The sequence below is a fragment of the Halictus rubicundus genome, chromosome 16 (assembly GCF_050948215.1).
Source record: "Halictus rubicundus isolate RS-2024b chromosome 16, iyHalRubi1_principal, whole genome shotgun sequence".
Taxonomy (NCBI): Eukaryota; Metazoa; Arthropoda; class Insecta; order Hymenoptera; family Halictidae; genus Halictus; species Halictus rubicundus.
The window spans coordinates 4,939,213-4,953,067 of NC_135164.1; the positions used below are offsets into that span (position 1 = coordinate 4,939,213).

Genomic DNA, 13,855 nt, shown 5'->3' on the forward strand with positions numbered 1-13,855 from the left:
GCATAACATAGCTTGAAAGATGGCGGTACATTTTCCAAGAAAGCAGACCAAAAGTGAAGTCAGAAGCCAGATGAAACCTCCAACGCGCTAAGTGGCGCATGAGTTTTGAACGTTTCGCGTGAGTAACAATTATGTCACTTGTAGCAGAGCCAAGCGGTATTAACGAGGCTTATTAATTATCTAACGTTCGCGTTACGCCAATATCCAGTTCGTTACGATATTAACTCCGGACAGGGTTTCTCGAGATTGAAGCGAAGAGAGAACGTGGGCACAAGTATATCGCAGAATTTGAAGGCAATTAGCACGTAGTAATTAACCGTTTTTTTACTTCGCGAGGCAAGCCGAACGGTACTCCACTTGGAAACGTACTGTTCCAAGAAGTAGCCGATGTTCTTGCATCGTAACGCGACGAGTTTCCACGTCAATGGAAAGCAAACTATCGGACACAGCGGAGCTCCGGTAACAAAGACATTTATACAGCTCACGTAGTTTTAGTTGCTTCGGTTATTTCTAGTCGGACGATTCACGGTATGAATAGCAAAGATCACTGTCTTTGCGGCAGAAGCATCTCTCGGCCGGAAGTTCAATTTTTGTCGTGTCAGAAATATATTATATGAAACAACATTCGCTGGACTGACATAGTATTGGAAATTTACAAATTAATTGTCCGGCAAGCAGTAAAAATATTATTCTTTTTAGCGGTGACGTTCTTTAGGAAATATTAATTTATTGGCGATTTAATCCGACAGTAAAAAATACGTTGAACATCAAAATGGCCAATATCATTCATTTTCAGCTCTTTAAAAGGTTCATTTAACTTCTTAAGCCCGAGCCTGATAGGATTCTTATTTGACAATTTACAAATTTACGCCTTACTACAATTTACCAATTTACAAACCTTACAATTGACAAGTTACAAACAAGAATATCAAAATAGCTTAGAACTATGAAGTCGTAGAAAACGCCCTACAACATTTGATAGTTATTCAGTCTTCTCTGATCAGTCCTTGTTCATTAAATTTCTCGCCCAAACTGCCTCTCTTATGGAGATCTCCAAAAATAGCTGTGAAAAATCGGATGAAACAGAAACTAAAATTTTAGCGCAGGGACTTTAGTGCAAGGATTCTGCAGGACAAAGGAAACATTTACAAAAAGATAGTTCTTTACTACCAAGGCCAGAACCATCTTTTAGTGCAGTCTGAACTTCCCCGAGAATTGACTGGTAACTCAAAGTGAAAAGCGTACATTTTTCACAGTTGGTCCAGAAACAACCAGTGGCCATTTTCAGGCAGAAACTGTTTGGCCAGTCGAGTGAAAGTACAGGAAGTAGAACGTGCAAAATCAGAGCGACGTCATCGTGAAAAGTAAAGGCTGGGCAGCACGGTGAAAAGAAAGAGATGATGAGAGGGGGTGTGATCGCTTACCCGTGCCAGCCATGATCAGTTCCTGATGAAGCGTGAGGCCACCGCTGGCGGACAGGCCGGAGCCCAAATTCACTCCTAGCACGGGAGTGTCCAACTTCTCGTGCCTCTTCAGGTCCTGTGCATGAAGATCCTTCACTCCTGCGAACACGAGACGCGAAAAAATCGTGGCATTACACAGAGAGACCGTTTCCTCTTCCTTTTTCTGGTTTCCCCGCGCGGCCCCGCCGCGGGCCCCGCTCCCTTTCGCTGCTCTATGTAGTTTAAATTTGTGTAGGAGCAGAAGCTGACCGGCCCGATGGTGAGGGGAACACGGACCACTTAGCACGAAGGTGCGAGAATCGTCACCGGCCTCCGGCTTCTAGGCGAGCAAACACGCAGACTCTGGGCCCGTCCTCATGTACGCTCCCACACCTGCACACGGTCACGCTGGTCGTTGAACAGTCTTCCATCGTGCAAGAGAGCTGCCTGGAACCGTGACGATCCTCGTACCCGTGCCCGTGCCCGTGATCGAACGGCGGCCATCGCGCCTCGTTCTGCTTTGTCGAAGATGCTTACGCAATCGACTAAACTAGTTCCCCAGAACTCCCGCCTAAGACCACGGCCTAGGGAGTTTTCGTGCCGGAACTCTTTGCTACCCTCGCGCGCCGGAAGTCGAGGAATCGCGACGCCATTAACAGCTCCGACCAGATTAAACCCGGAGCTCGTTACACTGTGTCGAACACGGAACGCAATCTGCTAATTGATTCCTCGTTTAGACTCGTTGATACCCCGAAGAAGTGATTTTCTCATTTTGTTTTTCAATTCTCCGTGCTATTAGTATTTTTCGACGATTTCCCTTGCGCCATTGTGGACAAGTTTCGAGTCGTCAACCAGGCAGAAGGCAATCTGTCAATTGATTTCTTGTTTAGATTCTCCGATGTTCCAAAGAATTAATTTTCTCTTATTTTAACCGTTTATGCTACTGGTATTCTTTGAAAAAATTCGAGTTACCTATTAATTGATTTCTTATTTAGACCCGTTGACGCCAGAAAGAACTGCCCTTTCATTACTGGTAGTCTTCGATTAACATGTCTAGCCACTCGTTTGCAGAAAGGGTTTCAAATTGCCAATACAAAGTATAAGACAATTTGCGAATTGATTTGTTGCTCGGATTAGTCGACGGCCAAAAAGAACTGCTTTTGCAAACGGTTAATCGAGCACAAACGGCTTGTCGAACCGGTTACAAAGTTGCACACGATTTGGAACGATAATATAGTATCGCGCAAGGAATTTTATTGGTTACATAAATACCCGGGTGCCGGGCAGTTTTGCATCGATATTTTATAATCCACGTTGCTAATAGTGATTCATTTACAGCCCGAGCAGCCCGTCCCGGCTGCATTCAAAATGTTTAATACAGCCCCGGCCAGATGCATAATATCCGTTACCGGTCTGGAATTTCAATGGGTGTCGCGGTGTCACGTAAATAGTTACATAATTTCGGGTTACATGCTTCCGGCGAGGCGGTTTTCGCTAAGTTATGCAAATGCCAGTACGAAAATCCGTTTCCGTTTTTATCGGCGGCTGATATTCCGGCTCGCGTGTGCGCGTTAATGCAATTTGTGCATCCGATGAATAACGAGCGGGTACACGACGTGCAAACTATTCGTTTCACAAGATCCTTCGCGGATTATTGCGAACGATTACGGCGGACTTTCGTTTTCGAGCGGCGGCTGCCTGTCCGGACCATCGATGCACAGTGACATGAACAATGTCTTATCAAAAATACCGTCATTTTCGTGATGGATGAAATATCATTCCTACGCGGCACCATTCCTAAGACTCACGCTGTACTCATTACATTCACCACGCAATTAACTTTCCGTCGGCGGAACCCGGGCCTATGTTGACCCAGAGTATCACAATCATCATTCAATTACTCGGTTTTCGAGGAATTAATTAGATGAACTGTTACGGCATCCAAGGAACAACAGAAAGATTAACCGGGTCTACACGAAGTAACTTCAAAAACTGTCTATTAAAGTGAGCAAGAAAAGAAATACATCCAACTCCTAATTAAGAATTTTATTGAAGAAAATTATTCGAGTTTTCAGGAAATAGTCGTAAAATTCTATATCGTTGTCGCATTTTTCGCGAGAGAGTCGAGTGTTTACAATTTTGCCCGTCACTGTACGTCGCGTCGATCAGTATCGAAAATTCGGACCATAGTTTTTCAATAATTAATAGCTATCGGATCGGCACTATTTCGAGCTAGACGGACGGTGTCCTCCGCATTAAGTACGAAAATCGTCTGAAAATTTTGCACGGGCGTGTGGAAATCACAGACGGCCGATAAAAACGTAATCGATCGTTGAATAGTAGATGGGGCGATGCAGGAAGTGAAATAATTAATTAGAACGATAGTTATGAGTCTGGACAGTTTTTTTCTCTCGATCGAGGGGGACCGTTAGGCGTCTGGACCACCACGCGAGCAAGTTTACTCAATGGATACTCCGTATGAATGAACTTTATGACTGGTCTTTATTTCCGTTTTAGTTTTATGACTCCTGATGATTTTATTTCGATTTCGCTGGGAGACTCGGCATTTATGAGCATCCTCGCTCTCGCCCGAAATTCGGTGAGCCCCTTTGATCTTCTTCGTCTTTCTCTCTCTCTCTCTCTCTTTCTTTCCTTCTTTAAAAGAAGAAAAAGGTACGACCGGTACCAGATTTTCCCATCAATTCTATAATTATTTTTTTCTGCCGAAGAATGTCTCCCCTCGTCTACTAAAGGAGCGTCTGTTTCCGAAAATGCGAATTTCAACGCACTTCAGGTAAATTCAAAATAAATTCATTGAGCGATCAAATGAAGAAAGTTGCATCAAATTTCTCATTGTATTAAACAACAATTTCTGTCTATGACTCCGAAAGCAAGATTTTTATAGAACACAAATCATTTTTCCATTCGAATTTCCTCGAATCGACGCTTAAACTGTTAGCAGTTTTCTATTAAAAATTGTTCGCATTAACCCTTTGTAGACGAGGATTTTTTCAAGTGTAGTAAACGTTTTCTTCGGATATCTATATCACGCATCAAAGTCATCGTGATCTTCTGTCATTTGATTAATTAAACTACACAGTGACAATCGTCCTCAAAGGTTTAACTCGAGACAGTTCGTACGATGATAATTCTATAGTCATTAGTCGCGGTTTTCGAAGCGGAGGACAGCGATTGTGTGCATCACCGACTCTTTTGTTTGCTCGTCGGTGCTTTACCCTTTATTAGCTCCTAGAAAGATTATTTAATCCTATTGCACCTGATCGGATTATCGGATTTTTTAATCGAATTAAAATGATAATACCTAAGGCTGCGCAGAGGGTACGTCGCGCTCGATTATTTCCCCGTGTCTTCTCTTTTTTTTTTGTCCCTCGCGTTTTCGTTTCGCCGTGCGACGCAGAGACCGTAAAAACTGGTTGCCCAGGGACTGATTCAATATCCCGTCGACGAAAATCATTTCAATAACGACACACCGAAAACGCCCGGCATCGACGCCCGCTTAAAAATCTCCTGATTGACAGCCGTCCGTTCGAAAGCGTCTGATTAATAAATTCATAAATCACATTACCGTGCCGAAAACGGCATGACGGACACGCTGATGCCAAACGTCGCGATCACGATCGACGACTCGTTGTCTCAGTCCCATCGACGATGGCACCAAATACAATTAATCCCAGCCCTGAAATTACTTCGTCACCGTCACGGACCTCCCACGAGAGTTCTCAAATTCGCAACCACTTTTGTTCAAACGTCCTCGCCGATTCAAGCGAAACGGGCGAGCTGGTGTGCGTCTGAAAGTTGTTAAAAAATTCTGGTATGATGTATACATTATTTCTAAATTAAAATGCCCAAACTAAGGGACGCCAGAGAGACAGTGACGAATATTTTGCTTTTATATAAAAAATGTCCCAATGTTTATTAGGTAAATCATAAAGAGGTTGATTCTACGCGAAAAAGGAAGGCCGAAGAGTGATATAAAGTTTGTCCATACAACGCTTCGTTTTCGAAGAAATCGAGCTTCAAACTCGTCTGACTATGACTCACCGAATCTACTTAATGTACGCTAGCGCACAGAACTTTCAAACTCGAATTCCTCGCATACGGAGTCACCTAGGGAAAAATAGTATTTCACATTTTCCGTGTGATTTTTCAAGTAGATTCGCTTTGCCAGTGTTAAATAAGCCGCAGCCTGTTCCACGAGGACAAAACCGGCGACGTGCTGGGCCCGAGTTGAACGCGTCGCACGTCGCTCGGTTTCTATCGGTAGCAGCATCCCAACTCTAAATCGTTCCTTAACTTTCCGCCTAATGTAATCAGTGTTGAGGTAATTAAGGTCATCAAACTCGAGAAGCGGTTTCCTCGAGCGGGAGAAAAGCGAACCGGCCGGCCACGTGTTATCGGCGACGAGTTCTTTCGTTTTCTTTTTACGCGCGACCAAACTTTTTTCCTTTTCTTCGCCGAGTAAATCCCAAAGAATTTTAATAAGGGTGGTGGATACCAGCACCGTGGAACTTTCGCAACGATTCAACAATCGAACGCTCTCGTTTTCAAAGTTACGGTTCCTTTGGACTCATTACGAGACTGTTTTTACAAGACTGCTCTCAAATTGATTAAAGAATGAAAAATCCTTGTGAGTCCGGACCTCTTAAACTCTCTTTGTCATCGCGTTCGGAGGATGTGTGCCATTAAATTATTATAGCCCATTTTTATGGTTCGAAATTGTGAAGGACGTGATAGTACAATAAAGTAAGTCCCCACGTCTTTGTTCCATGCAGTCTTGTTGAAAGGATGTAAATAAACAATTAAATAAGCATGGCTGCAATATTTCTAATTCATACGATGAGTATTTTATATTGGATACTGGCTGGTATACGATAATAGTAATTGCCAGTTTTAATAGCAACAGTAACGAACAATAATAGTGTTACGAATCAGTAAATATCTCGGAATTTCATAATGCAAAAGTATTAATGAATGAACTGTGGATCTTCATGCAAATTGCAATTTTGTGAATATCAAGATAAAGCGAAAGTTTTCTAACATAGTTAAACATCGGTGAAGGATACTGGAAATCTGTCTGTATGACAACAACTATTTTTGATTGTTAATAAGTAAAAGGTGGAGCAACGTGGCGCAGTGTTAAAATAATTGAATCAAAGCTGCGAGGAGATACACCGAATTTTTCGACCGTAACAAATGGCTGTGCGAATGATTCATTCGCGAGTAAAATGATGTAAAAGTGAGCTCAAAATATGTATCGTGTAATGGCGGGTAATAAATGAAATCGTGCGAATTATGCGCATTTGTTATCTGTGCGAACGGCGATTTGCAGGATCTGGTTCATTTTGCTGTTGTATATTTTACGAGGGGTATAAGCGAAGCGCATGCTAACGATTAGTGTTAAAATAGAATGTGGAAGACATATTTCCGCCACTCTACCGGCGTCTAAATTTCACGGGATCATCATGAATCGCTTTTAAAAATAACGGGAGAATTAGCGAAATATAAGCTTCGTTTCGAGCGTTGTCCTTTCTGCGAAAGTAACGGTTAAGCATTGAACTTAACCTAATCTATGAGAAACGATTCGAAAGCGCGGAAGAGGAACCAGTGCCGACGGCCAAAGGCCAGCTTAACGCGCTATTGTAAATTTCTGCAATAGATTAAAATGAACAATGAAATCAAGTTGGCTGCTCTTTGAAGTCTGCCGATGTTTAACTTCCCAACATGTTGTGAAATAATACGATACCGCAAATGTAACTATTCCGACAAATATAGTTACAAAACATTCATATTGCGCTAAGTTATCACAAAATAATTGCTAACACTTTAAGTGTCCACTTATGGTCACTTAAAGCGTTGTCACGGTGAACATCTCATTACCGTTAACTTTTTCGTAGAATCACAACAACATGAACACGAGTAACAAGTCGTAAAATATGGTGAATGTATTTTTTAAATGGCCATAATATTTTTATTTCTGATAATCTCAGAATGTTAATGTAATTGGAAATTGACAGCCAATTTGAGCTACAGATTCCGAGCCTCGAATAATTCTAAATGGAATTTTATCGCAACGTCAAGTGGGTGAATCATGGAGGAAGTTTCTTGCTTTGTTGGTTAATTAAATGAGACACGAGTTATCTTAATTGTAGACACGTTCTTCGGTTTACTGTTTGGACAGCGGCGATCATGGCTCTCCGTCGCTAAGATTCACCCAGCCTTTTAACAACCTTGGGGCAGTAAAAAGGATCAAACCAGCATAGATTCTTCGACAACGTCATAAATCGAACAGTTTACCGAGGTTTCTCTCGCTCTCAGTTTCGTCGAAATGTAACAATGATTGTTCTTTTTCAGGGAAGCGAACACTTACGCCAGAAAAATGTACAGTCTGTTCCCAATGGCCGGCAGCTAAATATTGCAGAAAAATAGCGGGGAAAGAATAATGACACGGGAAAACTGCACAAATCTGGCATCAATCTTTCGCATCCAACTCCATGGCTCAGCAATAAAAAACCATCTATCGTTCTTCACTCTCCGCGGTTCATATCCGATTCAAAATTGTTTCGCAAAACAAAAAAGGGATCAACAATTGTTAAGAGCCCGGAACAATGTAACGTCACGTTGCTGTCAAGCTGGTAATATCAAACGACAACTTCCCTGTGTTGTCATTATCTTACCGAACAATTCTAATTAACACAAAATTACTCTTTTGCTGGTTTAATTGTTTTAGTCATTTATAAACTTGTTATACATTTTTCTATTCTTCTCCAATTTTTATAATTAACTTCTCAGTTCTCAACGTTTATTAGATGTTGATACTACCCCCAAACAACCCCGCAAAAAGATTCTTCATTTCTCCTCATCATACAAAAAATTGCTCAATTAACAGTTTGCCTTCTGTGCTTAACAAGAACCCAATGATTTTTAGAAACCACGACTTAGTATCACGAGCAAGTATCATAGCAACGTCGGAGAAAACGGAGACTCGTGTTGCACAAATCTGGGACCAGTCTTTTACAATCTGTTCAACAACTGATTATGCAAATGCGACGAAAGGACTCCCTACGTGAAAGATTCGAGGCGACAAGCGAATCTGTCGAACTGTCAAAAGCTACATGCGGATTTAAGGGGTTAGGGTACTGCTTTTTTTTCGTTTAAAATACTTTGAACCCTTGAAAATGAAACACAAAGTATCCCAGCTCTTAATTCAAGTTAGTACATTGACTCGGAACTTTATTTTAACTTTTAGAACAGCTTTCTTCCAAAGAGCATCTTTCAAAACGGTGCGAATTTTCCATATCTAATCGCTTTAAAAATTGGGTGGTATCTGTATTGCAAAATTATTTCGGCATTGATAATTTCAACATGAATACTAAAGTGAACGGCCTTTTAAAATCAGCAGTAATGTTAACACTCTATCTATCACCAATAATTTAACAGTCTTAAAAAATCAAAGATAAATGACTACAGGCTTCCTCACAACTGTTTTCAGGAGCGTCGATACATCTAGTTTAAATCGGTAGGCTATTTCAACTGAGATATGTAACAATTTCTTCTGTAATTTCTGCATAAATAATCAAGTATCTCTTGGACATAACACCGTGATGAAAGAGCCTATTACCAAGGTTCCGTTAGCACGAGTGTTAACATATCTAGAACTCCTTTATTTTTCCCACAAAACGGACAATGTCATCGTCAACATCTATACAATACAATACAATCTAGAACACATCAATTCTCCCAGAATAGTTACACACCAAAAAACCGTCCAAAAGCTGTTCCGAGAACAGCACACTTTTCTAAATACACCAACCCCCTCCTCAGTTCATATTACCACTAGAACTACCGTGCACCAAACTCAATTCAAACGTATCACTTTACAAACAATAACAAGACTGGACTTCTATCACGTGAAAACTTTTTTGTAACTCCGACAACGGTGGAAGAAAAGACAGAAACAAGTGGTTTTAACTCGTCCGGTAGTTCTAGTGTAGCAGCCCACCGAATTAGCAAAACAAAAGCGTCAAAGGGGTGCATAAATTTGCCCCCGGTCGTTCTCGTAAGGAAACCGCCTACTTGTTGGATCTTTCACAGTGTCCGAACCCTTTCGTCCTGATCTACTTACCAGTGATACCGTGTGCGAAGCCGCCGGCGGAGATGTTGTTGAGCATGCCGTTCCCGGGGAGCGTAACCCCGCCACAAAGATCCGCGGTACCGGAAACCCGCGTGTCACCGCGAAACGTCACCCTCGGAAAGATGCTCCGGTGAACCGTGCGTATCACAAAAGGGGGATGCTGGTGCGTTTTAGCCCGCGACAGTGCAGTATATACGTACGAGACGCAACCGAGAAACGGCCCGTGCCCCAGCAAGGCAAACAGCGGACTGCCTGGCTGCCATATCCGAGCTCCCCCACCTTCGTCGAATCGGCGCCGGTGTCCCTCACTCTCTCTGTTCGCAGCGAGCCGTCCTCCTACGCTCCTCTTCCTTCATCCCGCGGCTCCGGCTAGGCCGGTCTCGCTCCTGCCATCGGCTTGTGGGCGTGATATTAAATCGCTGCTACGCTTCGGACTTGCCGCCGAACCCAGGACCGTAGCTAGCCCCGAGCTGGCGCGACACGCGGACCAGGAACGCGACACGAAAATATTTCTTCTGGTACATCGACGAGACTGTCCTCGAACGCGAGTCGCGCGGAAAACAGGAGTTCTACCTTGAAGGAGATCATACATTTCGGAAAACTAAGGGTACCCCCTTTTCTCGTTTGAAAATTGTACCCCCTGTAAAAATTGGGGTTCGACGGTGCTCGGAAGTTCATAAAATCGGAGGACTACCGGTAGCGTGTTGCGAGGAGGAAGAGGGGATGTGGATAGATGGGCGAAGAGAAGAAGAAGAGGAGGAGGAGGAGGAGGAGAGTAAGAAGAGAATAAGAAGCGCGTGGCTCGGCAAGTCGGCCGCGATGCTAGGGATGACAAGGGAAAAAGAGACAGCGTGTCGTGGAAAGAAATCGTGAAGCGGTAGTGGAAGCGGAGTCTCTGCTGGCTGACTACGGTGGTTGGCGGGGCTGTCCATATCCCGAGGTAAACTCTATCCAGGTTACTGTAGTTTAGCTGTCTCTGTTTTGCGGTAGGCGGTAACCGCCGCGGGCGCAGCTCCAATGAGCGAGTAGCCCGCCCTCTGGATGCCCCACTAGCTTACCCCCTGCCGGAGATTTATTGAAATTTTATTTTTATGGCCGGTGAGCACGGCGTCCGGTTGATGCTGGGTGGGCGGCCGGGGCGGCGGAGGGGGCGAAGAACTGGAGAGGATTCCTTCTCCTTTCCGCCAAGCTTTTTTCCCCGCGTTTTCCAGCGTCCTCGTTTCGCTCTGCCGTCGCTGGCCACCCTCCGCTACGCTCGCCTCGCGCCCTTGTTGCTCCGCGAGGCAAACCGTGCCCGCCGTAGCCTGCCATCCGCTTTATTCGCCGCGTCCTTTTAATTCAATAGCCTACCCCTTCTTTTTTATAAAGTGCCAGCATCGCCGAAGACGGATGTCGGCCGCGTCAAGACGAGCTCGCGAACATTTCGGCGCGTTCGGGTCGATTGACAAGCGTTATCATCGTAGACTACGCTTCCTTCCGTCCTATCCGAGGCGACGCTGGGGGGTAATATAATGCGCCCGTTCTGCCGGGATATTTATCGCGACGATTGGGAATTACGGTCCCGCCGGACCACGGAACTGGGTGAGACGCGTCACGTTTCACGGATTTTCCGAAATCTCGCAGAGACCGCTCCAACAGAACCTAGGCCCGATTTTATTGCGATTGGTATCGTTGTATCGGATTCGGCGATACTTTACTTCGTTAGATTCGGCTTTGCAAAGTACAGTTTACCCAGTCTCAGTTTTTACCAGCACCGCGACGCTCTGGAGTTTCAGGGACTGAAATTAGTGAGACCATTTGTCCACAGTCTACGCCAGATGGTTCCGATAAGTGCGTAATTAGCAATGATTAGGATCATTTAATCCCTGGGCTTGTAATATCCAGTCAGAGTCGTGGTGAAGATTTTGGTAAGAATCCAGTAGTTAGCCATCTTAAACGATGTTATCATCACTTTTAATCATTTGAAATGCTATGGAACTAAAGGCTTTGACAGTTCACAGTAATTGTGCTGAACGAAGAAGTGTGGGCAATCAACTTTTGTGTCATAATTGGTTAATAATTGTATTATTAGTATTAACTGAGTAATACGACTGTGGGCTCGAGGTCAAGTTTTTGGAAAATCATGCTCTCCTCTTTCCTCGGGAGAGTGGAGACCTCGGGGAAGCGACACGCACACGTGCCAAGAAGCCATATTGCTCGGGGGAGCGGTTGTCAAAGAAATTTAATAAACACGGCAGAAACGCTTCGTCAGTTCGACATTCCTGCATTAATATGAAAATAATTTATAACGCAGAGTTAATATTGGAGACGTTGCGCTTTGAGAGAGCGTCTTCGACGCTTTGGTCGTCGGACGAAGCGAAGAACAAGAAAATGGCTATTAGAATTCATCTTACGGTTTAGTTCCTTGAACTTTTTCGCGGGGGCCTGTTTTAATTTCTGACATGTCAATCATGCTGGCAGAGGTACGCCTTACTAAAATATTATACCATCGTCTCACGATACGTTGTAAACAAACAAGGTCATTCGAAAGTCGCAAATCATTCATACTCAAATATATCTTCCCATCCGTTACAAAAATACCCCGCCGACTTTGAAAAATCTAAAAGGATTCATCTTTCGTGCCATTTCTATTTTGCAGACGTTCAAATTATGCTATAAATATTTCTAACGACGTTAATAATGAAGAAAATATTAAAATGGCCTCCTCCATTCGAGACACTCTGTAGAAAAAACTATTCTTGTTCTTGAGTAATGATGGAGACGAATGCAAGAATAAATCTGGCTACACATAAAGAAAATATTCTTATAAAATCAGTATTTATATTAAAGTTTATATTTTATATAACATTTGACATAGATTTAAGGAAAGGTTCAACCATCTTTCTGTTCTAAAAAACTATGAAACTATTTCTTATCATTTTCACACAACGATGAATAGTACATTGTCTTCACTATTTTCGTCCAAATTATACACAATATTATTTTCTGTTTTTAACGTACGCCCAAATAATCCCTTTAGTAATAACATTCACAATTTCCTAGCATTTCTGAAGAATGTCAAGTTGTTAGTCTGTTCAAAAGTGTTGCAGTATTTTTCGAAGATATTTGGAGTCGTCTAGCGAGGTTTGAGTCTGTTTGCGCTACAATTCATCCTGTTGTTAGTTATCGCCAGGTGCCCACTTCAGGCATCGTCGTTCCTCGAGGCAGCCGCGAAACGATAATTGGACGGTAATAAAGTTTTGCCAGCGCAGGAACAGCATTCGCCGACGTGTCCGGCGATTGTAAAAAGAGCAAGCGCCGCGCGGGATGGATATTTGAAGTACGGATGGATTGCTACGGATGAATCGTGCAGCAAATTCCTCGGTTTTGTCTGTTTCATTAAACCATAGAATTCCGGGCTATTTTTCGAAATGTCGCGTGTCCAGGGCCGAGCCGAATCGCTGGTTACACCACTTTCCACGGACCGTTGCGCTCATCGCTCGAATATTGCCGTGACGCGGTTCGAAATTTCGCTGTGTGATCGAATATTACTCGTCAGCGACGTTAATTATCTTTAATATGATTAGCGATGTACTTGCATACACGCGAACCCCGAATGTTTTCACTGCGTGCCGTGTCCGCGGCCTTATTCGTGCACGGAGGAAGGGAAAGTGGCGCGAAACGCTGGATTTAACAATGGAACAATTACTAACTATCGCAAGTCTGACAAGAAGTGACTAACTGCGACCAAAATGGAGATCAGGCATCTGAGAATCTGTTATAATTTTTTTGATCGCGTTATATTCGGCCCTGCTGTAGTACTAAGGGATTCTAATAATTCTAAGCGATTTTTATGACTCCTCGGTTAGAACTTTCGGTTCGGGTAGAGAGCCAATGTTTGCGAAGGCGATTGTTAATTCGTCCGCGCGGGGGTCTTCGTTTTATCTTCGTATCAGAAATGTATTTGCAGGCGGAGGCATATGTGCCTGTGCGTGATCGATTTTAAACAGGCGAGACGAGCAGTGGCAAATTGACAATGTGTCGAATGCAGACAACCGATGCCTCTGGCTAAAACTACCCTTCCGCGTTGCGAAACCGTAGTCCGTTTTTGGTATAGCGGAAGCCTCCACGCTGCCAATTCTCCGTGCCGTGCACCTCTGCCACCGACAGTCTTTTTTTGTTTTGGCAACGACACGCTGCGACACACAATACCGTCCGCAAGTATTCCGATAATGGGGGAGGGGAATTTGATTAAAAACTTTTCATTTCTGTTTTTTAATTA

General features: G+C 43.5%; 1 protein-coding gene across 1 annotated transcript in view; it reads right to left on the reverse strand.

Moving 5' to 3' along the window:
• The window catches only part of Otp (orthopedia homeobox), a 41,098-nt gene extending 31,299 nt beyond the window's left edge, over positions 1 to 9,799 (reverse strand). Inside the window, exons 1-2 of the mRNA XM_076801914.1 lie at positions 9,586 to 9,799; positions 1,425 to 1,562 (exon numbers count right to left, since the gene is read on the reverse strand). Coding sequence (XP_076658029.1) covers positions 1,425 to 1,562; positions 9,586 to 9,631 — 184 coding nt within the window. The 5' untranslated portion in view covers positions 9,632 to 9,799. The remainder of the gene's footprint in view (positions 1 to 1,424; positions 1,563 to 9,585) is intronic.
• Positions 9,800 to 13,855: the final 4,056 nt, after the last annotated feature.